Source organism: Lacerta agilis, chromosome 4 (assembly GCF_009819535.1).
Source record: "Lacerta agilis isolate rLacAgi1 chromosome 4, rLacAgi1.pri, whole genome shotgun sequence".
Taxonomy (NCBI): Eukaryota; Metazoa; Chordata; class Lepidosauria; order Squamata; family Lacertidae; genus Lacerta; species Lacerta agilis.
In genome coordinates this window covers 15,768,819-15,793,712 of record NC_046315.1, presented here as the reverse complement: position 1 = coordinate 15,793,712, position 24,894 = coordinate 15,768,819, and the positions used below count along the sequence as shown (strand labels likewise).

The 24,894-nt window shown below is 40.1% G+C and overlaps 1 protein-coding gene across 1 annotated transcript; it reads left to right on the top strand.

Annotated features, from left to right (window-relative positions):
- The first annotated feature begins 46 nt into the window (after window positions 1-46).
- Window positions 47-24,394, top strand: MRE11 (MRE11 homolog, double strand break repair nuclease). The gene is made up of 20 exons (XM_033146134.1): window positions 47-117; window positions 3,105-3,205; window positions 3,383-3,521; window positions 4,379-4,539; window positions 4,716-4,803; window positions 5,742-5,883; window positions 7,868-7,982; window positions 8,907-9,092; window positions 10,844-11,015; window positions 11,543-11,623; window positions 12,117-12,243; window positions 12,697-12,797; window positions 14,031-14,204; window positions 14,775-14,837; window positions 15,862-16,084; window positions 17,038-17,079; window positions 19,566-19,624; window positions 20,647-20,714; window positions 21,956-22,034; window positions 23,955-24,394. Exons 2-20 carry the CDS (start codon window positions 3,186-3,188, stop codon window positions 24,000-24,002), a joined length of 2,088 nt encoding a protein of 695 aa, XP_033002025.1. The 5' UTR covers window positions 47-117; window positions 3,105-3,185; the 3' UTR covers window positions 24,003-24,394.
- Window positions 24,395-24,894: the final 500 nt, after the last annotated feature.

Here is a 24,894-nt window from a genome sequence, read left to right as displayed (position 1 = left end):
GCCTTGCGCGTGCGCGCCCGGAAAGGGGCGGGGTTATTTCTCTCCCCGCCCCCCCTATTGCCGCGGCGCTATGGAAACTGGAGGCGTTGCGTTGTAGGCCGCGCGCCGGGAAGGAGGGTAAGAGCGCGGGAAGCGTGCGCCGCGTGAGGCGGCACTAGGGGAGCTGGGTCTCCGGTAGAGGCTGCGGCCTGGCCCACCCGTTTTCGCCCCCCGCGGGAGATGTTTCGCTTTTAAAGTAGAATTCAGACATCTTCTCCATTCCCCCGCCCCCAAAATAGCCTGCGTCTCCAGGGAAAGAAAGGAAATAATTGGACCAAAAAAGGGTCTCTTCCCACGCGCAGAAGACTGCGTGTCTTGCGTAATACGCTTGTTCCATTGGCCCCTCCCTCACGTCAAGGCTGCTGTAGATTCCATAGAAGTGTAAGGTCCCACGGAAGTCATCTAGTCGAGCCCCCTGCAATGCAGGAATCTTTTGCTCAATACGGGGCTCGAACCAATGGCCCTGACTGAGATTCAAGAGCATCGCGCTCTAGTACCGACCGAGCTACCCCAGGAGTCGTTTTCTGCCCATAGAGGATGTTGCCTGCCATGTCTCTCCATGAGTCTGCTTTGGCAAGTGCCTCTTTCCGGGGGGAAAACAGCTGGTGTTTCTATTTGGGTGTGATCAATCTATCACCCCAGGACTTAAGCAGAAGATGTTTGTTTGTTGCCTTCATTAGTGGCCCAAAGTGGCTTACCTGAAGGCCGGTTAAGAACATTTGATGGAAATCTAAAAGCGCAGCTGAACAGATAAAAGGTAGTGCTAGAAGAGGTCACAGAGTGTGTATGGAGGAGGAAGGAACCACCCAGAAGGCCTGATCTTGTATTTGCATCTTCCGCACCTCATGTGGTGGTTGCCTGCTGTGTCTCTTCATGATGTAGTGTTCTGGCTGTGCTGCTTCCTGAATAAGCCTCTGGCATCACAGTGATCATTTGATCACCCTTCATGTTAAGATTAAAGTTGAATTAGCTGCTCATAGTGGAGGTTGCCTGCTGTATATCTGCTAATCAAGTATCTGGAATTCCATGGGCTGTGGTCATTACCGGTATATCACGCCTCATGCCAACATCTCAGTAGAATCATCTACCTACAGGGGAAGTTGCTTGCTGTGTCCATGCATGAGTGGATTATCAGTGGTGTTACCCTAGTTTTGCAGTGCATATCCTTTTCGGGCCTGATTTGTTGTCCTTTTGGTGCCAGGCAAAATAATTTTAAAAAGAAACGCAACAGGCCTTTTGGACTTAATTTTAGCCCTGATTATTGTTACTAATCTGGATTTTAGGATTTTGTTGCCTTTTTAGTCTGTCTGTTTTCAATCATTTTTATTTGTTTTACCTATATTTTTATTGTTTTGGGTTTTTTTCTTTTATGTAAACAACTGGGAATTCCTATTGAATGATGCTTTAGCTTTTTTTTATAATAAACAAGGAAATAATGTTTCTTCCTGCAAAGGCCCAATGGAAAGGGAGAAAAACAAATCTTTACTTCCACCCCCCCAAGTTCTCTGCAATAGAAAAAAACAAAAAACAATCTTACTGCCACTGTCAACCTCCACAGATGATGGAGAAGAAAAGAGTCAATGTTTTCTCAAAAAGCAAGCATGATTTTTAGGGAATGCTTAGAGGTGCTTGTCATTGGTGAGGAGGCAGGTGCAGTTAAACTCTGCTAATGAGTTGATCATTCCATTAGGTGTGATTGGATCATTCTGCTATTCTCTATGCCAGAATCCCAGAATGGAGGAGGCTTCCCATTCTCACTGTATGATTCATGTTGTTGTTGTTGTTGTTGTTGTTGTTGTTGTTACATTCTCACTGTATGATTCATGTTGTTGTTGTTGTTGTTGTTGTTCAGTCGTGTCCGACTCTTTGTGACCCCATGGACCAGAGCACGCCAGGCACGCCTGTCTTTCACTGCGTCCCGCAGTTTGGCCAAACTCATGCTAGTCGCTTTGAAAACACTGTCCAACCATCTCGTCCTCTGTCGTCCCCTTCTCCTTGTGCCCTCCATCTTTCCCAACATCAGGGTCTTTTCTAGGGAGTCTTCTCTTCTCATGAGGTGGCCAAAGTACTGGAGCCTCAACTGTATGATTCATAGTTCCTTTCAAATCTTTCTGGGGACAGGTAATTCTGCCTCAGTCCATTCCAGAGGATGTGTTTGGATAGATAAGATACTATAGATACCAAGATTGCAGTAAAAGTGCATGATCTCAAAAGAGGAATGCCAGTCGAAATTTTGAGTCACCACGCCAGGCTCAAGCCTTAGCTTGTCTTCCTCCGTAGGTGGGGCTGTCACTTTTCAAGGTGAGGCTTCAAAGAAATGAAAAGAAAAACCAGTAATTTCTTGATGACCAACAGAAAACCAACATTGTCACAAAGACCAAGTTTATGTGTTCTTAGGGCTGCAGGTTTTCTAAAAGAAACTTAGAGGGACTTTCTTTTGTGTGTAGACAACATGCATAGGCCATGCTGATTATGACTTTATGCTGTTGTTGTAACAAATATTAAATAAGTTTCAATGCAAAGCAGTTGTATGCATGTTTACTCAGGAGAAAGTCAAACTGTTTCAGTGGAGCTAAGTGTCTTTAGAGCTGCAATCTTAAGTTTAGATTCTTTGACCTACTTATTCATTCATTACACATTCCTTAAATAAACAAGCAGCCATGTCAGGTATGTGCAATAGTAGCACTGAATGCTTGTGCACTGCCTTTTCTGTGAGCCTCATTGAGTAGAAAAGCAATATGTATGTGTTAAAAATCCACAAGTACCTCTGGTTACTAACTTAATTCGTTCTGGAGGTCCATTCTTAACCTGAAACCGTTCTTAACCTGAGCTACCACTTTAGCTAATGGGGCCTCCTGCTGCTGCTGCGCAATTTCCGTTCTCATCCTGGGGCAAAGTTCGCAACCCGAGGTACTACATCTGGGTTAGCGGGGTCTGTAACCAGAAGTGTTTGTAAGCTGAGGTACCACTGTATCAGTTTTATCCTTTGCCTACAGATTGTCATTGAGTGTTTTCCTCTTTTGGATGTTACTCTTAGGTCCTGACTCTGATTCTCCTTTTTTCAGTCTCTAAATGTTCAGTGGTACAGCTGCACTATTGAACTGTGAGGAGTCCCGTGGGTTTGGGACGCCAGTGTGATTGCAGAGATGAGGCCTGCTACTTCCACGTAAGTCCCCTGCTAATATTTTGTCTCCCTTTGTGTGAATCCTTTTATAAAATTGAGTCTGAATAGTGGTAGAATTCAGGGGGTGCAACTTCAGACTTTTGCAAAATGCTTCATTGTAGTATAATCTCATAGTAACAGTGTTATGTTTCTCTCCCCCCCCCCCCATGTTCTCTTTAGGGATGATGAAGAAAATGCTACATTTAAAATTTTAGTTGCTACCGACATTCATCTTGGGTACTTGGAGAAGGATGCTGCACGTGGAAATGATACGTTTGTAACATTTGATGAAATATTGAAACTTGCTCAAGATAATGAGGCAAGGCAGTTTCATAACACTTTATATGGTTAGCATCAAGGGACCAGAATTTTCTAGAAATAAATGTTTTAATGTGCCAACAGTTCTCTGTGTAGCATGTAATCCATGGCATTGTGTAGGCCAGGGATGGGGAACTTGTGTCCCTTAGATGGTTGTTGAACTGCAGCTTCCCTCATCCCTCTTGGCCACTGGGCCATCTGACTGATGCTGAAGGGAGCTGGATTTAACACAGGTTCCTCATTCTGAGTGCCTTCAACCATAAGCAAGGATTGGAATAGTAATGAAGGGCTACATGTCGCAAGATATTTTACTTAAATGGCTTCAGAGATGTGACGTGTTGCGGGAAATGTTCATAAATTGTTAAAATACAGATGGGGACATTATGGGAATAGTAATGTGGTTCTGCCAATGCATCAGTTTCTTGAACTTTCACTGTAACATTTAATGTATTATAGCTGATTTTTAAAAATGAATATACTGTATTAATTTTAAAGAGTTACAAACTTAAATATTTATTCCCGAATAAATTTGCCATTTTATGTACTGTTCTCTGTTTAATGACTTTTTTGAGGCTAATCAATGCTGAAAGAGCAAGATTAATTTTGATTATTTAGATTTTGTTTGCACTGTAAATTGCTTTTAGGTAACCAAAAACTGCTCAGAGAAATTTAGCTGTTTAATATGACGTATATAATATTATTATGAATAATAAATACAATAATAATGTAATACTGCCAATTTATTTATTTATTAATACTCTTTGCAAAGGTGTATGGTTTTACAAAACTGAAGTAAAAAATTGTAAATAGAAATGTTTTTCAATATTTTAAAATAACTTTCCTCTTTCCTTTTTATAGGTGGATTTTCTTTTATTAGGAGGAGATCTCTTTCATGAAAACAAACCTTCCAGAAAAACATTACATACTTGCTTAGAATTATTAAGGAAATATTGTATGGGTGACCGTCCTATTCAGTTTGAAATTCTGAGTGACCAGTCAGTTAATTTTGGTTTTAGCAAGTAGGTATCTTTATGATAAAACTATCATAGTTGTAATGTTTTCTAAATAGAGTTTAATAAATGATAATAATTATTCTGTGGCCATTCATTTATGGCATGTTTCAGTGTAAAAAGTGATGACTCGAGCAGTGATATTTTTGTTCATAAATTAACTTAAACTTTGCTCTCCTGTTCAGGTTTCCTTGGGTGAACTATCAAGATGGCAATCTCAACATTTCTATTCCAGTTTTTAGTATTCATGGCAACCATGATGATCCAACAGGGGTACGAATGTTATACAAAAGTTGATAAGTAGTAGGCTAAATGAATTATTGGATATGACAAACCTTCAGAAGATTAGTAAAGCATTTAAACATCAGAATCCAGCAAACATTTATGCATGTCCTTACAGTAGAGCCCTAATAATGTTTACTTAGAAGTAAGTCCTATTGAGGTCATTGGGGCTTCCAGGTAATTTGGGTTAGGATTGTAGCCTTAGTGAGATTGCAACATTGGTGCCTAGGTAAACTGCTGTCTTAATTCTTGTATGAAATGGTTATGGTGGCTTACATTGTAATTTTGAAATAGTTGCATTGAGGTTTTTAAATGATTTATGCTTTTTAAGAAGGCATAAACTTGTTACATAAGGTGCTGAAAACGGGGTTGATGTGGCTCTCTAATTCCTTTGTTGGCCTAGGATAAAGCATAATTTTTAATGGCATAAACATGTACACTTACCATGTAATCAATTTTAGTTTAGTTTAAGGTCCACAAAGATATTAGTACTTAGCATTTTTAATATATTTTATGTCTACATATATCTCTGTTCATTGTTTGTGGCCTATTGATGGCCTGAAGAAGGAGGGAAAAGAATCAATTCCACTTTACAAAAGCTTTCTTGCCCAGATGCCTAGCTCTAGAGGCTGTTACAGGCACCAGGCTAGTAGCTATTTATAAGCCTAGTTTAGCTGATCTGGAAAAGAATACAATATTTCCCACCCCTTAAATGATTTACGTTGGTTGGGAAACCTGTGTTCCTCTAGAAGTTGCTGGACTACAACTATCATCCCTGGCTGGCTATGGCTAATGGGAATTATAGTCCCAACATTTGCTGGACCACATTTTCCTCATCTGTACTTTATGTGTGGCTGGGCTAAATGGTGACCAAGCCAACCTATGATCAACAAATGCTAATTGTAGATATTCCTTCATCTATCTTACAGGCAGATGCTCTTTGTGCTTTGGACATCTTAAGTTGTGCAGGACTTGTGAATCATTTTGGACGATCACCGTCTGTAGAGAAGATAGACATTAGTCCTGTTTTGCTTCAGAAGGGCAGTTCCAAAATTGCTCTTTATGGATTAGGTATGCTATTTTTTTGGAATGGTGGCAAGGCTTTAATGAAACCATAACATCTTGGAGGGACATCAAGTCTGGCCTGAAGATGTTGAATTTTATTTATTAGAATTAGCTTTATGTTCCTGGGGTGTAAGATTAGTGGAGTTTGATATGGAAAACCTTAAGTCTGTTGACCAGTATTTACGGTTTTCACCAAATAAGGGGAACCTAGGTTTGATGTCTCAAAAGTTTGTAGTAGAGCAAATAGCTCTTTCCATTATACCTGCCAGTAAATCAAAGGGAAAAAAGATGGTAAGCAATGAGTGCATTAAAAGTGCTTTGCATTTAATAATTAAATTATTTGTTGCTCATTGAAACCCCTATTATTATTATTATTTAATTAAATACCGACTTCCCCCCTCTGTCTTCCTGGTTCATTAGTGCTGGCCTGCTTGCTATCTCCTTGACCACATTTCCCTATTTCTTTCATTCTACTTTTCTACAGAAACCAGAGTGCCATTGCCAATACTACTATGTGGAAGTCACACAAACACCTGTTGGTTCACATAGGTTCCACATAGGATAGCTGCTTATTTCCTTGACATCTGTTGGAAGGGTGTTCCACAGGGTGGGCGCCACTACTGCCCAGTAGTGAGCGCCACTACTGCCTGGTTCCGTGTAACCTCACTTCTCGCACTGAGGGAACTGGCAGAAGGCCCTCGGTGCTGGATCTCAGTGTCCGGGCTGAACGATGGGGGTGGAGACGCTCCTTCAGGTATACAGGGCCGAGCCCGTTTAGGGCTTTAAAGGTTAGCACCAACACTTTGAATTGTGCTCAGAAACGTAATGGGAGCCAATGTAGATCTCTCAGGACCGGTGTTATGTGGTAAACCCGGAAGTAAATGCTTTGGTTTTTGAACACGCCTCGGAAGTCAAACATACCCCGCAGTTTCCGGTGAGTGCAAGATCCAGAGGCCTAGCTGTTGGCTATTGAGTTTTCGGTTTCCAAAAGTTTCAGAACTTGAACGGTCTTCTGGAACGGATTGTGTTTGAAAAACGAGGTACCACTGTAAAAGGAAGTTCTTGTAGATTGCAGATGTGAGGCAAATTGACTTGAGCTGGTAGATAGTGTAGGAATACAGCAAGCTAGCTTATACTGAGATGTAACCATTGTTCCATCTAGAGCAATATTGTCTACATTGACTGGCAGCAGCTGTCCAAGAATTCAGATAGGATTCTCTCGAACCAGGGACCTTCTGTATGCAAAACAGGTGCCTCACTTCTGAGCTACAGCACTTCCCCAAAACAGAACAATAAACTCTTGGGCACATGAGCATATTTTTCCCAGATTTCTCTGCTGCTGCTTTGGCCTGGCAATTTATCGTTAGCTTGTTTTCCCTGCTTTGCTTCCATCCAGCACTTGTATTTCTTTTAGAAACTGTTCTTAGGAATAACATCAGGTTATAAATATTCTAGAAATCTAAACAATTGAGATCACTGCTTTCCTTTTAGTCAGGCTTGATAATAAATACTTTGGCAGTAGGCAACCACTTCCTGCCCAACTCACCAAGCTCAGTGCTCCCTCCTTCACTGGATGCCATACCTCCTTTCTGTGTTTCTTTGACTAGGACACACAGCACTGGTCTGGGAGCTACCAGCCTTTACTTTGTCCTGAGAGCATCCTTGGCAGTTCTGCTCTGTGTCATTTTTGGACAGGGAACTCAGTGCAGCAGCTTGGGGGCAGTGATGAAACTGTAGGAAAGTGTCAGATGCCGCTTGGCTGCTGACCCAGGACATGCTACTTGCTGTAAGTGAATATGTAAGTGGTAAATTGCAAGGCAGTTTTAGACCTTTTCTAAATATTGGCAACTTTAATACAAACCATTGGGCTGGCAAGGATAATTTAGTCCAACCTCTTGCCAGTGAAGGAAGTCTTTTACTGCAGTATGTCATTTTCACGGTATTTCATCACAAACAACTCACTACAAGGTAATTATTATGTCCGTTCCAGGATCTATTCCAGATGAGAGGCTTCACAGAATGTTTGTGAACAAGCAAGTAACTATGCTGAGACCAAAGGAAGATGAAGATAGTTGGTTTAATCTGTTTGTAATTCACCAGAACAGGTACTGCTGTTGTGTTTTTGTATATTCTGTTGGCCCAGAGGGGCTGGGACAACCCAGTCACATGGGTGAGGTACAAATGATGATGATGAAATTTGTACCTTTCTCTCCCCCCCATTCCACTGTCTGCTCAGCCTTGCTTTAAAGTTGTCATTTTGCTTGCTCTTCGCTGACAGAAAAAAGATGGTGGACTACGATACCAACTCTGCTCAGCTGATGTGAATATAGAGTACTTTTCTGCTTTTGGAGGAACATAAATAATAACCTTAGGCAACAGGTTTTAACTCTTTAATAGGGAAGGTCTAAAGTACCGTAATCCTTAGGGTAAGGAATAGTTGCCCTTAGCAGTTTGAAAAATAAACAATGACTTTTGTTTATGTGGGATCCAAAGTGCTCATTTGAATGATGGCTTGCTCTTGCCAAGTGAGTAACCTTTTCTGTTACCTGTGTTTATAAATAACAGTGGGTAAATTTTGCTTTTCATTCCGGCTCCTTGGTGTGGATGGGTCACTTTTGATTATTCAGAAAATGAGGTTCAGTGGTGGTAGGATTGCATAAGGCTATGGGGGACTTGAACTGGGGACTTTGCAATAGGACCCAAGTGTCCTACTCTCTGAGTCAACAAAGCAGCTTGCAGATGGAAGGAGTTGCTGGGCTATTTTCCTGTGCTTCAGTGCTACCCTTACCTTTGACCGTTGTTGATCTATCTGCAACCTGAACTTCTGTCTGTCCTAGAGCTTTGATTTAATTTGCCTTTCCTTACCTTTGGAAAATTGTACCTGATACACATGTTTCTGCATGTGTTTCGTTAAAGTGGAATTAAATATTTTATAAACACATATTTTAACTGGAATATTTTAGTTTAATATCAGTTTAAAACCACCTCCTCAGTTTTGCAATTATGTTTGTATGTTTCCTTTTGTACAGGAGCAAACATGGTGCCACAAATTATATTCCAGAACAGTTTCTAGATGATTTTATTGATCTTGTAATTTGGGGTCATGAGCATGAATGTAAAATAGCTCCTGCCCGAAATGAACGACAACTTTTCTATGTGTCTCAGCCAGGAAGTTCAGTGGTTACATCTTTGTCACCAGGAGAAGCTGCCAAAAAGTATGTACATAGGTTTTATTTATTATTTTGTCTGGTTTACTAAATAAGACCTTGTGAATTACTCTTTGCTTGCTCTCACCCTTTCGGCTTGTTTATAAGGTGAAAGCAGGGGACTATAATTTTTATTCCTGGTATTAAGGGGAAACTAGTGAGGGATTAGAAGATCTCCCCTTCCCTTAAGCCCTGCCCCTTAGTTCTAGCTGCTTGCTCCTACCTGAGCCCCATAATCTGCTCAGCTTCGAAAAGGCTGTTCTAGAGAAGGCTTCAGGGCTCTCTCACTGTGACAAATGGCAATTCCTGTTGTCACAGTACTAGGACTGTCTTGCGCCTCCCTTCCTACAATTTCATTGATTTACCAAAGGGTCCAGGACCTGACTTGACTTGTGGCTGCTGACTCCCCAGTTGTGCTATCTGGTCTTGGTACAAGCATGCCGCATACCATTCAGCTGAAATGTCTACAAGAAGGGAGAAGGCACTGAGCCTCTTGTCTGTGTCCCCTGTTTTTTCAAGGGGTGGAGCTTGATATAAAGTGACAGGTAGAGATGGCAAAGATGCTGGGCTAAGGAGAACAAGCTCTGCATTGTTGTGAACCCGGTCCTGACCAGGGAGGGCAGGGTATGAATATATGTGTGTATGTGTATGTATGTATGTATGAATAAATAAATAAATAAATAAAATTTGTGGACAAACAAACACATACATTCAGAATCTTAGTAGCAGAATAGCCTCCATGGGCACCAGCAACCCTTAATCCAAATGGCTATGGAGCAATTCACCCAGAGACATGGAGAACTGCACAGGACATTTATGCCATGCAAGGTGCAGAGTGGGAGAATCTGGCATTTCTTTCCTCAAGTAAAGGAAGGAAAGATAGGGGGCCAGTTATTATTGGAGGAGGCCCTGTTCTCTGGGGCTAAGAGGCAGCCTCTGGTATAACTTCTGGAGGAAGTTGGACTGCCTTTGGCTCAAGTCCCAGTTCAACTTCCTACCTTCTGACGAAAGACAGACCTCAAGGAGCTCGTGCAGTGGCATGAGAACCAAATAATAATTAAGAAGAGAGAGAGAGAGAGAGAGAGAAGGAAAGAGGTCTGTGCCATCCAAGATGCAGAGTGCAAGAATCTGTCATTGTTGTTCTCTTCTCAAGAGAAGATAATACAAGTAAATAGATTTCTGTGGCTTAGGTAATGTAGCCTTGTTTTATCTCAGGAAGAGAGAATTGTGATTGTAGATTTACTGACTACATTTTAGACTAAAAACTGCTTTCCTGGTGCCTGTGAGTTCCCAAACCATTTGCTGAGCTGCTGAGATACTTGAGGAGGAAGGACAGGTTCTATAACGCAAGGAAAATGGAAGGTCAACTGGTCTTGGTGAAAGGAACCTGTGAAGGCAGAATAGGGTTCATGATGGGGTAGGGATTACAAACGGCAGGTTATTTCTGTTAAAAATGTAAGTCAGATCTTTAGCTGCAATGACCTGCATTAAGCTAAAGTACGAGAAGGGGATTCTTGCACATCTCCACATCACTGCACATTTGTATAAGGACCCAGATCCATTTTGATTATTCCCAGTGTGAACTTTTCCTAGCCATGGACCTTGAACATGGGCCTGTCCACCTGCTAAGGCTCCTATAACAAGTTACAGCTTTCCATCATGTTGACAACTCTCTGAGCCCAACAGTGATCATGGCTGAAATAAATTCTCAGGTTTTTTTGCCACATTTGATTTACCCGGCTTTGCTCAATGCATTCCAGGCATGTTGGCTTGCTGCGCATCAAAGGCAAAAAAATGAATATGCAAAAGATTGCTCTCCAAACAGTACGGCCTTTCTACATTGAGGACATTGTTCTTGCTGACCATCCTGACATCTTTAATCCTGACAATCCTAAAGTAACACAAGCAATACAGGCTTTCTGCATGGAAAAGGTAGGAGCTGGAAAAGATAGGAGTGGGGCTCGAGTCCACTATGGTTTCGGATATTAGGAGTGCTATCTCATTGTGTATGTGGACACTTTGTATGTGGGTTGTAATATTGTGGAATATGAATGGTTGATATTAATGTTTGAGGCTGTGGATAGTAGTAGTGTTGTCAAATGGATGGTGAGTGAGATTGAATGAATAATTGCATGTTGTGGGGTTTGAAATATTTATGTCATACTGCCTTGTAGTTCTTTCAGCCAGATGGGCAGGGTAAAAATAAAAATAAAATATTATGAATTATTATTTAATTTATATTATATATATATATATATATATAACATAACATAACGTAATACAAAGGCAATATATATATTGCCTTTGTATTATGTTATGTGAAAAATTTGATGTGGTTTTTTGTACTTAATTCTGCATGTAAACCAATTTGAGATCTTTTAGATAGTAAAGTGGTTGATAAATGGAAACAATAAATAAATAGCCAGGTATGTCATTTTTTCCCCTTCCCATTTTTAAAGGTTGAAGCCATGTTGGACAATTCAGAAAGAGACCGTCTTGACAATCCCAGACAACCAGATAAGCCTCTAATAAGATTACGAGTAAGATGGGGCTCCTAATTCTAAAAGCCGTTTATGGGTTTGTTTTTTTAAAATTAAAGCAATGTAGCAAACATATTGTTAAACACATTGCGTATTTTAAAGTGTTCTTGTTCGGCATACATTTTAGGGCCTCCCTGCCCCCCTTAGTGGAGTGGCAGTACATGACTATCTTGTCTGCATTCCTTGAAGCAGTGTAACTGCGGCACTTGTGGGAATTAATAAGAGGTTTAAAAGCCATCTAGCTATTTAAAAAAGAGAGAACAAATGCGGTTTTCGATGTTTGAAACCATTTCTGTTTGCTGTAAAACCCTGATGTTGAGATGAATTATTAAAGATGGGTATCTTGAATGTTGTGCTGTATTGTAAACACCAGGATGGATAGTTAGATATTCACAAGGGCATTAAACTAAACTGATAAAAATGTGATCATTTTATATGTTTGGTTGCAGAGCCTACACCTTTAATGCTTATTTTCTTCTCTCTCTTTTTGAAGGTAGATTACAGCGGAGGCTTTGAACCATTCAACATTGTGCGCTTCAGCCAAAAGTTCATGGATAGGATAGCTAATCCCAAAGATATCATACATTTTTTCAGGCACCGGGAGCAAAAAGAGAAAAATGGTAAAAGAATGAACAATAATGTTGCTTCTGCAGAGAATTGTAACAAATATTGTTGATGGGGGAAACAATATTATTCATGGAAGTACTTTGGTGTGGCAACAATGTATTTGAAGCATTGCAATGCTTCTATACAACAATAATGTAGCATTGTTGTATAAGCAGAAATCTTTGTGTTGGCAGGATGTGCTAGTTTAATACCTCTCTGAGTATGATTTAAACACTGGTAACCAACCAATATATATCATATAATATTAGTTACCACAGGTTAGCAATTGTTCTGTGTTAAGGTCAGATATTCTCCTCTCTCTCTCAAACACACACACACACGGACTGTTCTTCTGAATTATTTCACCCTGCAGGTATGCATTTTGCCTTATTGTAATGATAATTTGGGGTAGCAAACAGTTTCTCTACATGGGCTAAAAATTGCATCATTTTTCCTTTTTTCAAAAGATGAGATTAACTTTGGAAAACTGGTCCACAAGCCTGCATCAGAGACAACAACTTTGAGGGTAGAGGATCTTGTTAAACAATACTTTCAGACAGCTGAGAAGGTAAACTTATTATTCAGAATTTGAGATGTTGCTTCCTTCTTGTTATCTCAGGTTGAATTTCTGGTTTTAACACTAATTCAATGGCAGGGGCATTTTGTTTCTCAAAGCCTTACAGCTATTGATTCTTCATTCTAAGAGTCTGAAATTGTGTGGAAGGGAAATATCTAGAAGAGGAATAGTGTTAAGTTTTTTCAGCAAAATACCAACAGAGGCTTGTGCCCCCAACAAAAAGGGATTATTCTTATACAAGCAAACCACAATGTGTTCTGATGTGTGAATTGATACCATCCAATAAACCATGGATTGCGAGTGGACACAAAACCAGGATCAAAATCACATAATTTGAAGCTGGTTTGCAGACCAGTTTGGGTAAACTCTTTCATCATTGCATCCAAACTGTCTGATAATAATGTCTATTAAAATACACAAAACAAGTAAATGATCCACAAAACCATCATTCCCATAGACCTGAGAAAGCACTGCAAAAACAGTTGTTGGGCTTCTTTTGTAAGTTTGCTGAGCTGTTTTTTTAAACAATATACTGTATGTATATATTTTTATTAAAGATTTCTTAGTTTGCTGAGCTGTTGAGCTGTCTTTTGAGGAATCTCCCTTGGCTCCAGCCCTCGCTTACTTACTGTATTAACATGTGTATAAGATGACCCCCAATTTATCACTGAAAATTTTCAGAAAAAGGTCGTCTTATACATGGAAAAAATTGGTATGTTTTAATCTGAGGCCTGAAAACAAAGGAGCAATTGCACGTCTGTGGGGAAGGAGTTGTGCATATGGCATGCCACAACGGAGAAGGCCCTGCTCTGCATTGTTACACCACAAACTGACTGGAATGATGAGCAGGGCCTCTCTTGCAAATCTTAACACAAAGGTGGAGAACCTTTTTCTGAGGGTCAGATAGAAAAGCCTGGAGGACTGCATAGTACAAACCATGGTTTGGTGTTACATCTGAACCAACGCAGGCTGATTTATTACAGTATGTGCTTTTGTAGTCAAGAACCATAAAGCGTAGGGCAGCATTGAACTAAATAATTGTGTGAACACAATGACTTCCCCCTGTGCATCCCTGCCTTTAGCCAATAATTTTCAATCACTTGCATTTCGGCTCATCTTAAGAGTCTCCTCCTCCCCCCTGTTACATAGTTTCACTACCCAAGAACACCAGTTTTAAATAAATCTGGGGTATTCAATGCAGTATCTCGTTTGTCTTTCTGCAAGAAAGTGCAGCTTTCCCTCCTGACTGAGAGAGGCATGGGAGAGGCAGTGCAAGAGTTTGTGGATAAGGAGGAGAAAGATGCAATTGAGGAGTTGGTGAAATTCCAGCTAGAGAAGACGCAGCGGTTTCTGAAGGAACGCCATACAGATGCAGAGGAAGCCAAAATCGACGAAGAGGTTAGTATGGAGGGACTTACCTTTCTTGAAATGGCAGTGGGTAGCAGTATTTGGGAGAAAGAAAGGTATTGGAACAATTATTTTCTGTAAACATTCAAGGTCCCCGGCCCACCCCCAATTCAGCGTTCTAGCAAACCGATCCTTTTTACTAGTGTGTTCTGCCTCTTAATTTATGTGGCATCTTATTAAAACTGAGTGGCATTGCCATTTTAAGCCACAAGATGGCAGCAAAATAGCATAAGTTGGCTTTACACCGCTGGGTGCCCTCCAGTTGATTCAGACCCATCAACCTTAATCATGAATGACTTAATAGCTGGATGCATTTACCAATGTAAGTCATGAAGGTCAAGCTCTGCCTATCAGCATCTCAGCTGATAACATATGCCTCCCCTAGTATTTGTTGTTTTAATAATGGAAAGAAAACTGCTGCTGCACACAAACTTCTTATCTAATAAAAACATAAGGGGAGGTAGGTAGAAAAATAGTCCCACTCTTTTTTGCCTATCTTTTTTACCCTAAAAGTATAAAAATACATAGTTGCCATAGTTACCTTTTACCACTTCAATACAGGTGCAACGCTTTAGAGAGTCAAGAAGAAAAAACACCATGGAGGAAGACGAGGAAGTTCGAGAGGTAATTAATCTGAAAAAATTGAAAAGGCCAGCAAATATAGTTGATTGGCTTGAATAACATTTCTTTAGAGAGAGAAAGAGAGAGAACTTCAGTATTCAAGTAGTAGCTTCCATTGTGTCCAAAATGTGTATTGCAGTGTGTTGACATTCATTTCAGTATTTTACCCATTTCATATTTCTTTGGTAATAAACATGTTCCCCAAACTTTGCCCTGATCACATGGTGTTGCAAGTTGTGTTTAATTAAAACTGGAAGCAGAAACTTCCAGACTCCTTCTGAGCCCCAGTGGGTGTCTAGACTCATTCTCGTGAAGCACAAAACTCCGGCTTAGCTGCTAATACAAGTTGGCTCCAGCAAAATAGATACTTTTGAGTTCTCCCCTCTCAGCTACCATCAAATCACAAATTGTATCTGTCTACATTGGCAAACCCAAAGATCCAGAGTTTTCCATCACTGCTGGATGCCAAAGCACGGCTCGTAAGAGGCACAGTCTATGGGTTTTAATCGTTTTTACAAGGGATTGCCTAAAATTTGCCATCAAATCATAGATCACCAGATGTGTTCAGCGATTTGTTGACAGGGTGGGTTTTTTGGGTCATTCTTTGTAAAAAGCATGTCTTGAATCAATGTTTCATTGTGGCAAGCAATGGATCTGTGATTTTTACTGTGTGGTCTACCAATGTAAGCTCAAGATTTTATGGTGGTGATGGGAACCCTGTGTAAAATCATGCAAATTTAAGAATATCTGTTTTAATTTTTCTGAACCTGGCAGGTGTGTCTGTGTGTGCATGTGTGGGACCACTTGTGTGGTGGCCACTTGTTCTTTCTGGTTTCCAAGAGAGAAAGAACCAGAGATGGTGTTGCCCATGGTGCGCACTCAAAAGTTCTTGGGCTCAAAAAGGTTCATCAGCATTGATTTAGTATCATGCCTGAACCAACCCCCTGGGGAAAGCAGATGAAACTTTGATTTTTGTTCCAGTAAGGCCGTTAATATGCTTTAACATTGGTTAATACTTTTCTCTCAGGCTTTAAACAGGGCCAAAGCTCATAGATCTCAGGGAGGTTATCATGCTTCCGTCAATAGTGATGATGACCTTATGGATGTGGCTACCTCTGGTCAAAGGGCTAATGATGATTCGGATGATGATGATGATATGCCACCAAGCAGAGGAAGAGGGAGAGGTCGGGCAAGAGGCGGTAAAGGGCAGAACGTAACAGCAAGAGGAGCATCTCGACGAGGAAGAGGAGGCCAGTAGTCTTATTGTCCTTTGCAATTGCAGTCCAAGATTGTGGGATTATGATGGTGATGATAGTAATAATATTCATATATACATAAAACTCAGTTTGCTGGGGGGGGGAGGGCTATATGTTACCCATGTGCCCTGTTACCTCCAAACTGGTGGAATCCTTACCTTGTGTGAGAAAGATACTTATGATTAAACAGATCAAAGAGGGAATTGCATCCTAATTGAATTAGAGGTATTTCTTAAGCACACATCCATTCTATGATGATTTGCATAGGTGATTCACGGTCAGTTTCCAGTTTTAAGGAAGCATTTGCTTATAGCTTTAATCTGAGATCATTTTCTCTTCCCTAGCTCTTCTCTGTCAACCCTTTTCATGCCTGCCCAAAACACCAGACACTTGTGGCTCTTAGGATTGCAAGAAACCTCTCACTGGCCACTACTGTAATATTTGCTGGTTCTTTAGGAAACAACCATTGTTGTTTCCATGATACAAGGCAGCAGTTTCTGCTGGTGAGACTCTGCTTCTTCAGGGTTTTGTGGGGCAGTATTGTGAGTCGTGTGATACAACTGTACAGAAGCACAATGCACACATAGCCTTGTGTATTTCTTGCTTGTATTCTTCATCATACTTTTTCCTTAGAGGAATTCTATCTGCACATGCATTCACAGAAATGGCAGAGACTATCTTACATTTGCATGCACATGCACATGCTTTCTTGAGCATGCGCTACTCTAGTTACTACAATTCAGACCCTCTTCTTACTTCTCCAGGCCAAAATAGAGCTTCCTTTCTCAGGTACAGGCTACCATTCTTAGAGCTGGGTATGTCGTAACAGGCATGCATAGCGAAACACAGAGGAAAGGGTTGGATCACTCTGTCTGCTGCACCATAGTGGCTCAGTTAACAATTGGTGAAATGTAAACATCTAAATATTTACTTTTCTATTACTGCAGGAGGCGCATCCGTTCCTACAAAGAATATGTCCATCATGGATGGTACGTTCAGAATGCAAGTGAACCCCTATATCATATTGACATGCATGTCTGAAATTATTACTCTCTTTAATGATACCTTAAGAAAATAATCCACTTGATGTTTTTGATGTGTCATAGTGTCGTACATGTGTCATTTTCAGAGGTTTAGTAGTCTTAGGGAGCAATCCTATGCACAAGAAGCTGGTATAAAGTTTGTCAATGTAATTTAAGCCAGTGTAAAGTTACTCCAGATCCAAATCTGGTCCAGCGATAGGACTGCTGCTGTTGTTTTGCCTAAGCCTGGCAGATGGAAAACAGACCTTTAATATAGTGTTCTGTGCCATGTTACCGTGACAAATGGGCTTAGTATCCAGCCTAATTTGCCAACTTTTCTGATTCTGCCCCTGCCACGCACCCTGCCACACCCATATTTGGGGACTGACACTAGCCTCAGCTCAGATGGATGAGCAAGTTATTTGATGCATCTTCGACTGAGCTAGCGCTGGGAACTTAACACCAGCTGAGCTGATGATCCACTGCATCCTAAACTGTTCATCCTGACAAATCTTTCCATAGGATTGCTCCCATAGTCTGTGGCAGCAAAATGACAAGAGTCTTGTGGCACATTAAAGACTCACAAATGTATCCTGGCATAAACCTTTGTGGATTAGAGTTTACTTAATCAGATGCATGAAATGCTATTCTCACTTGGCATGGGATGTTCGTTTGAAATTTAATACAATGCATACTGTCTGTAATAATTAGGTTAAAACGTAAATGTATGTAAAATAAGCACAGTCACCAGTCACAAAAACAGTATTGGTGATGAGAATTCAAATATCCTGGCATTGCCAAGTGAATTAACACATATAGTAAAATAGAAGCCCACTCGCATTAGACCACAAGTGACAGAACGTTTTGACATGTTTTCATTCAGCAATTTCACACTGGAGCTTTCCTTTTGAAGTGCCTTTGTACTTTCACGTTAGCAGTTGAGTATCCTTAGAAATTGATATGTTCTCCGGTTGGATTTTGCACATTTCTTTCTGATATCAGACCTGTGTCCATTTATTATCTTTTGCATAGAGACTGACTTGGTTGTTGTGTTACGGCTCTGAAGGGCATTGTTGGCAGATGATAGTGCATGTAACATTGGAAGATAAGCAGGTGAATGTGCTCTTGATGTTGCTACTAATTTTATTAGGTCCTGTAAAAGTTGCCCAAGTTAGATACAGGGATAAAGTTGGTGGCTGGGTTTTGTTGCAGGGTGTGATCCTAAATTGTCCATTGTGTGGTCTCTCCGTGATGGGTAATTGTTTTAGATAAGGAAACTACAGTCATACCTCGTGTTGCGTCTGCTTCATGTTGTATCTTTTCACGTTACATCCCACGGCAACCCGGCAGTACCGGAATGGGTTACTTCTGGGTTTTGCTTCTCACGTATGCGCAGAAGCGCTAAATCGCACTTCGTGCATGTGCAGAAGCACCACACCGCACCTACGCAGACGCAGCACTTCGAGTTGCAGGCATTTCACGTTACGGACGGGCCTCCGGAACGGATCCTATCCATAACACGAGGTACCACTGTAGCTGCAAGCAAAGACAGGGCTACCACCCTGTCCTTATGATAGGGAAGCATTCTGTCCAGGATGGGCAGGTTTGATAATATCTAGCTGCTACTATTTATAATGTGTGTGTCAGCCTATATACGTACCTGCTTGCTTATGGGTTACCGGTAATTTGCCATTTCTTTGTAAAAAGCAATCTGATGCACAGCAGCTACTTCTAGATATGCCTTCATAGCAATTCCAGTTGTTCATGCTCTACAGGTAGTAATGGCGAATGACGTTTTCAAGCAGCTAGGAAAATAAAGCACAGTAGGGAGCTGACCTTGCACAGGATTGTGCATTGTGATAATGTTGTTAACCTGTAAAATGTAGGCTTCCCATGGAATTATCTTGGGTTGTAAGCCAGTGTGATTTTCACATTTTATATTTTACATTTAATTCTCCTGTTTCATGTCGGTTTGCTTTCTAGCAAGAGAAGTGAAGAACCCACTGCTTTTTGTATCTTCTCAAGGCTGAATACTAGCATAGTGATTCTGCCTTCTGTATTCCTCTTGGCACAAGAGGATAGAGCAGCTTTCAGGTTTCTAAAAACTTACTCGTAACAGTAGTATGTCTCATTCTTATTAAGTTAATTCACAAGTAACTTGTTTTGGTGTTTTTAACTGTTTTTAATTATCTTATAAATTTCATTGAGACAGTTGTTTAGGAGGAAATTAATAAATTGATGATGGTGAAAATAATAATGATGGGAATAACTGTCAAGAACCCATGTTACTTGCAGTAAGTGGGTTTTCAAAGCTTGCATGCTTTTTGTTGCATTTTGTGTACTTAAAAACCACTCCGTATGATTTGTTGTTGTGGTGTTACAAATTCCACTAAGCTCCTTTGATTCATATATAACACCCTACAGTAAAACTTCTCACTTATAATTTATTCTAGCTTTTAAGTCATCAAGACAGCAACCTCCCCGGAATATGCCAATCAAGAGTTATTCAGAGGTGGGTAGTTATTTCATGGCTATTAAAGCGGAAGATTTCCTTTTGCCTGTTAGCAGCTTCTTTGTATATATGTATTCTTGCTTGCATGCATTTAAAACACACACAAACCTCCTTTCCACTAAAAAGCAGCTCATAATGCAAAATAAACGATTAAATGGATTTTACTTGATATTTTACTTGATATAAGCTTGTGTTTGTTTATTTCATAAAAATTTATACTCTGCTTGATTGTAAAAAAAACAACAACCTTAAAACGGTATGCAAAAAGATAATAAAACTGATGAAATCATAAATCGCAACCATACTTTAAAATATACAAAACTCATTAAAATTACCTAAACTTTCTAAGCTCCTGGTTAGGCTTGTCCGAACAAGAATGTTTTTAGCAGGTTCTGAAAAAAGAGTACAGTGAAGGTCTCTGCTTGATCTTAATATGCAGGGAATTCCAAAGTGCAAGTGCTGCCATACTAAAAGAGTCGGTGCTTACAAATGCGGAACAGGTATTTTGTGGCATTTGTAGTAGCGCCAATTCCTCTGAGTGAAGCGGTTGAGTAAGCACACAATCTCGTAGGTAAGCTGGTCCTAAGTTGTTCAGTTTTTATCTGTCAAAACAAAATAAAAAATAAAAAAATTCCTTCCAGTAGCACGTTAGAGACCAACTAAGTTTTCAGATACACTGAAGCCCCCCCCCCCCCGACCCTTATATATAGTGAGAGGGTGGGGTGTGGTATTACTCAGAAGGGTGGTGGGAATGGGTGATTGGCTGATAGGTGTGGAAAACCTGTTGACGACTGTTAATTACTGCAATTGGTCTACAGGAAAAAGCTAGGGGTGAGATGGCTAAAGATAGCTTTGTCATGTCTATTTTTGAAATTCCTTTGTAGTAAGACAGCTACTTTGAGATCTTGTATAGAATGTCCTGGGAGACTGAAGTGTTCTCCTACTGTTTCTCTGTCTTGTGATTTTTTTATCTGTGTTAGAATTGCCATTAGACACTACAGTCCTTTTTCTTTCTCTTCTAGGTAATTGAAGATGATGACTCAGATTTGGAAGAAGTGTCTTTTACTCCTTCCTCCACTGCAAATCAAAGGTTAGTTAGTGCATTCATTTCTGTGATCTTCTAGGTTGCTTGAAAAATACGTACAAAGGAAGAAAAAGCAGAAAGGCAACAAGTACAGGAGAAGGTTGCTGAGCCCCTTGTTTTTTCAAACAATATTTTTGTGTCGTCTAATTGCAAAAGGACAATAGAGGATGAGATGGTTGGACAGTGTTCTTGAATTGACTGGCATGAGTTTGGTCAAACTGCCGGAGGCAGTGGAGGATAGGGGTGCCTGGCGTGCTCTGGTCCATGGGGTCACAAAGAGTCGGACACGACTGAACGACTGAACAACAACAACAATTGCAAAAGATTCTGGGCACCTTGAAGCTTATTCTACTTTCTTCGCCTGAAAAATGTGTTCATGTAATGAATTGTAAATTGGATGGTGTTCCATCTGCCCACATTTTGCATGAGCTTCTTTATAGACAAATTATTTTTTTAACCTGTGAGTAATTACCGTATTTTTACGTGTATAACACGCCCCCACGTATAAGACGGTATGAGACTCCAGATAGAGAAAATGGGGGGAGATTGCCCCCGTGTACAAGACGACCCCAACTTTTTAGCATTAATTTTAAATAAAAAAAAAACTAGTCTTACACATTGAAAAATACGGTATTCATTTAGGCTACTTTCCCTTCATTCCAAAGGATGCTAGGGAACAGACAAAACTGAAATGTACACAGTCACATAAAGAATAATAAAACATAGAGGAAGGGAAAGGAGAATGTTAGCCGCTTTGAGACTCCTTCGAGTCGTGATAAAGCAGGATATCAAATCCAAACTCCTCTTCTTCTTCAAGTTACAAGAAAGGAGATTCTGACTAAACATTAGGAGGAACTTTCTGATGGTAAGAGCTGTTCGAGAGTGGAACAGACCACCTCGGAAGCTAGCAATTTTTAAGCAGAGGTTGGATGGCCATCTGGCACGGATTCAATAGCTGTGATTCCTTCATTTTAGGCCAGGGGTGCCCAAACTTTTTTCAAAGAGGGTCAGATTTGATGAAGTGAACATGCTTGAGGGCTGACTTTGGACATGCCTGTTTTAGGGCGTTGGACCACATGGTCCTTAGAGGGCCCTCCCAACTCTATAATTATATGATTCTGTGGGTAATCTCTCATTTATTTCAAATCTGATATTGATGATGTGTAACTTTTAGTGTTATACTTTGTGATTTTTAGTGCTGTGCTTTTCATTGATGGTGACCAGTATCTCCTATTTATACTGTTTAGATCATTCGGAGCATCAGTGTCTAGCAATAGGAGCTCACAGAGCCAGGCATCAAAAGGAGTAGACTTTGAATCTGATGAGGTACAAAAATATTTTCTCTTTAGTGTACTTCCTTTAATTTGTATATAAAATATTACTGGACAATGTCGTTTATGTGTGTTTTTATATATGTGTTTAGTAATAACTTGCTTGTTCCTAACTTTACCTTCAAAACTTGTGTATTGGCTCCCAGTTCATTATGTCCATTAGCTTGTCTCTCTGATAAAGGGTAGTGTTCGTTTATTTATTTCATAAAATTTACATACCACTTGTAGGAAAAACCCTCAAAGCAGTTTACAGAAAAGATAAAACGGTAATCAGAAAAAAATATTTGCAACCGCAATTTAAAATATACAGAAAGTTAAAACCGCAAAAAAAAATGACTAAGACAAATTAAAATTCCTACAGACTTTCTCAATATCTGGGTAGACTTGTCTAAATAAGAATGTCTTCAGTAGGTGCCAAAAGGAATATAATAGGTACCTGCCTGATCTCAATAGGCAGGGAGTTCCAAAGTGTCAGTGCTGCCACACTAAGTCATCAAGTTCCTACCGTACAGATGCAGTGCAGGTACTGTTTGCCACTTGTAGAAGTACCAATTATGCCAATCAAAGCAGTCAGTCATTAGGTGATGGCGAGAAAACCCTGTTAAAAACAAAAAGCTTAAATTCATATGCTTCAGTTTTGACAGGTGAGCAAATTCCTCCTACTTAATGCCTTTCATGGCTCAAACAACCAGGAAACAGTCAAAACAAAATAAAATAAAAAATTCCTTCCAGTAGCACCTTAGAGACCAACTAAGTTTGTTCTTGGTATAAGCTTTCGTGTGCATGCACACTTCTTCAGATACACACGAAAGCTCATACCAAGAACAAACTTAGTTGGTCTCTAAGGTGCTACTGGAAGGAATTTTTTATTTTATTTTGTTTTGACTATGGCGGACCAACACGGCTACCTACCTGTAACTGGAACTAGGAAACAGGTTCTTCGAATAAACATTTCGCCGCTGGTTGAACAAGGAGACACATTTCTCCTCCCTAAAGTCATTCTTCCTCAGTGAATGGTTTCAGACAACCACTGCCTCACCTGCTTCCTGACAGAGCTGGCCCATATTTGGCAACTGCCTTGGGTGTCAAAATATGCTGGGTTTCAGTCACAACTGTGTAAACATATTGGGAAGAAAGCCTCTTTCTGCATTTTTTTAGTTCTTGTTTTTCTTGGTGGAGTAGGGATTCTAGATCTAGTTATTTAGTGCAGTTAACTAATGTGGGACACAGCTGTGTGACAGTCACTGAGGTCTGGGAAGGCCACTTTCCTCTTGCCCAATTGTGGTGACTCATGTGCTTCTAGGCTGGACTCCCACAGTATGGAGTATGGCAGTAAGCATGGATTTTGCAGGCAGCTCTAATAACCAAACAACCTGCTTTGCAACTGAGGGCAGGACTACTGAGTCTGACATGTTGCCTCATACAGGTCATGTGCACTCATGCCAGGAGGAATGCAACTGATAAGTTTGAGGAAGTCTGGCAAGGGATCTTAGAATTATTTTGGAGGCTGATAACAATGGGAAAGAATTGACTGGATCCTTTTGTTGGTTTCGATTTAAGTATATTTGCAGAAACAACATGGGTGTTTTCCCTTGGTCTCCTTGTTGGTCAAACCTCGCAAATCCCTCTACAAAGTGCTGTGTACTAATACTTACATTTCATCTTTCCTTTTATTTTTAGTTTGACTCAGTAGTTTTGGCCAATTTCAAAATGATAACAAATTTTCTGCACCATATCCATAATTGTCTGTCTCGTTTTTCCTCATGCTTTGTGTCACTTCAGTGATTCTGTACTGCTTTTTTGTATTCTTGTGAAAAAGGTTCAGTAAAAAATTAAATGTACAAAATGAGATTGCTCTCCTTGGAAATGTGGCCTTGTTGATGTCTTAAAATGAAATTCTCTTATTATTTTACAGAATGATTCTGAGTTATTCAAGAGTACTTCAAGAAGAAGCAAGCGATAATTTCAGAGCCTGCTGTATGGAAGGATAATACAGGGGAAAGAAAAAAAAAACCCTGAAAATTCTGTAAACAAATCTTACGATCTATGCAGCTTTTCTCCAATAATTTCACTGTTAATTACATGTTGCCTTGAAATGTTTTGCTTCCTTGATGGAAGATTAATTATTACCTATTCTCTATATGTAGTATCGCTTACCGGTAATCCAAATGGCATTTCTAAGAGCTGAACCATATTCCTCCCTGCCTTTGTTTAAGATAGAATAACTACTCAAAGAAGACGATGAGGCAGTGGGCCCATTGCCCAGACCATTGCTGAGGAACAGCCAGTGGTTTTAAAAATTCCATTACCTTTTTATATTACAGAGGAATAAATGAGACCTGTTCTGTAAGTGAACAGACAGCATTCTTGCTTTCTATGTTTGTTAAACCTTATAACCTTATAAACCTTATTTGTTAAACCTCACAGAGGGAATGCTGACAGTGTTAAGTATTAAATCCGTCTTGGTTGCTTCATGTAAGCAGGAGGCAGTATGCAGGGCTTGCCAAGTCCTTGGATATAAAATGTGACTTTCATTCTGAATCTGTTTATAAGCTTAAAAGCACAGTTCAGCATGAAGAATCTCAGAAAGCATAAATATCTTTATGGCAATGCCTTATTTTGAATGCTTTGCAACACTTTCTTAGGAATTCCACCTGCTGGCTACTTTGAGCTGGTGCTGGTTGGATTCCTGTAATTGTAAGAAAAATTGGCAGGGATTTAATTGATATGGATAGAAAGAAGTAAATTGAGATGGCACATGGACAAAAGGGCATAGTCCCATCTGGTGTTTCTTGTTTTTCAGTTTTTCCTCTGTTTTGTATCTGCCCAAATTATGGCCATTGTTTCATTGACTT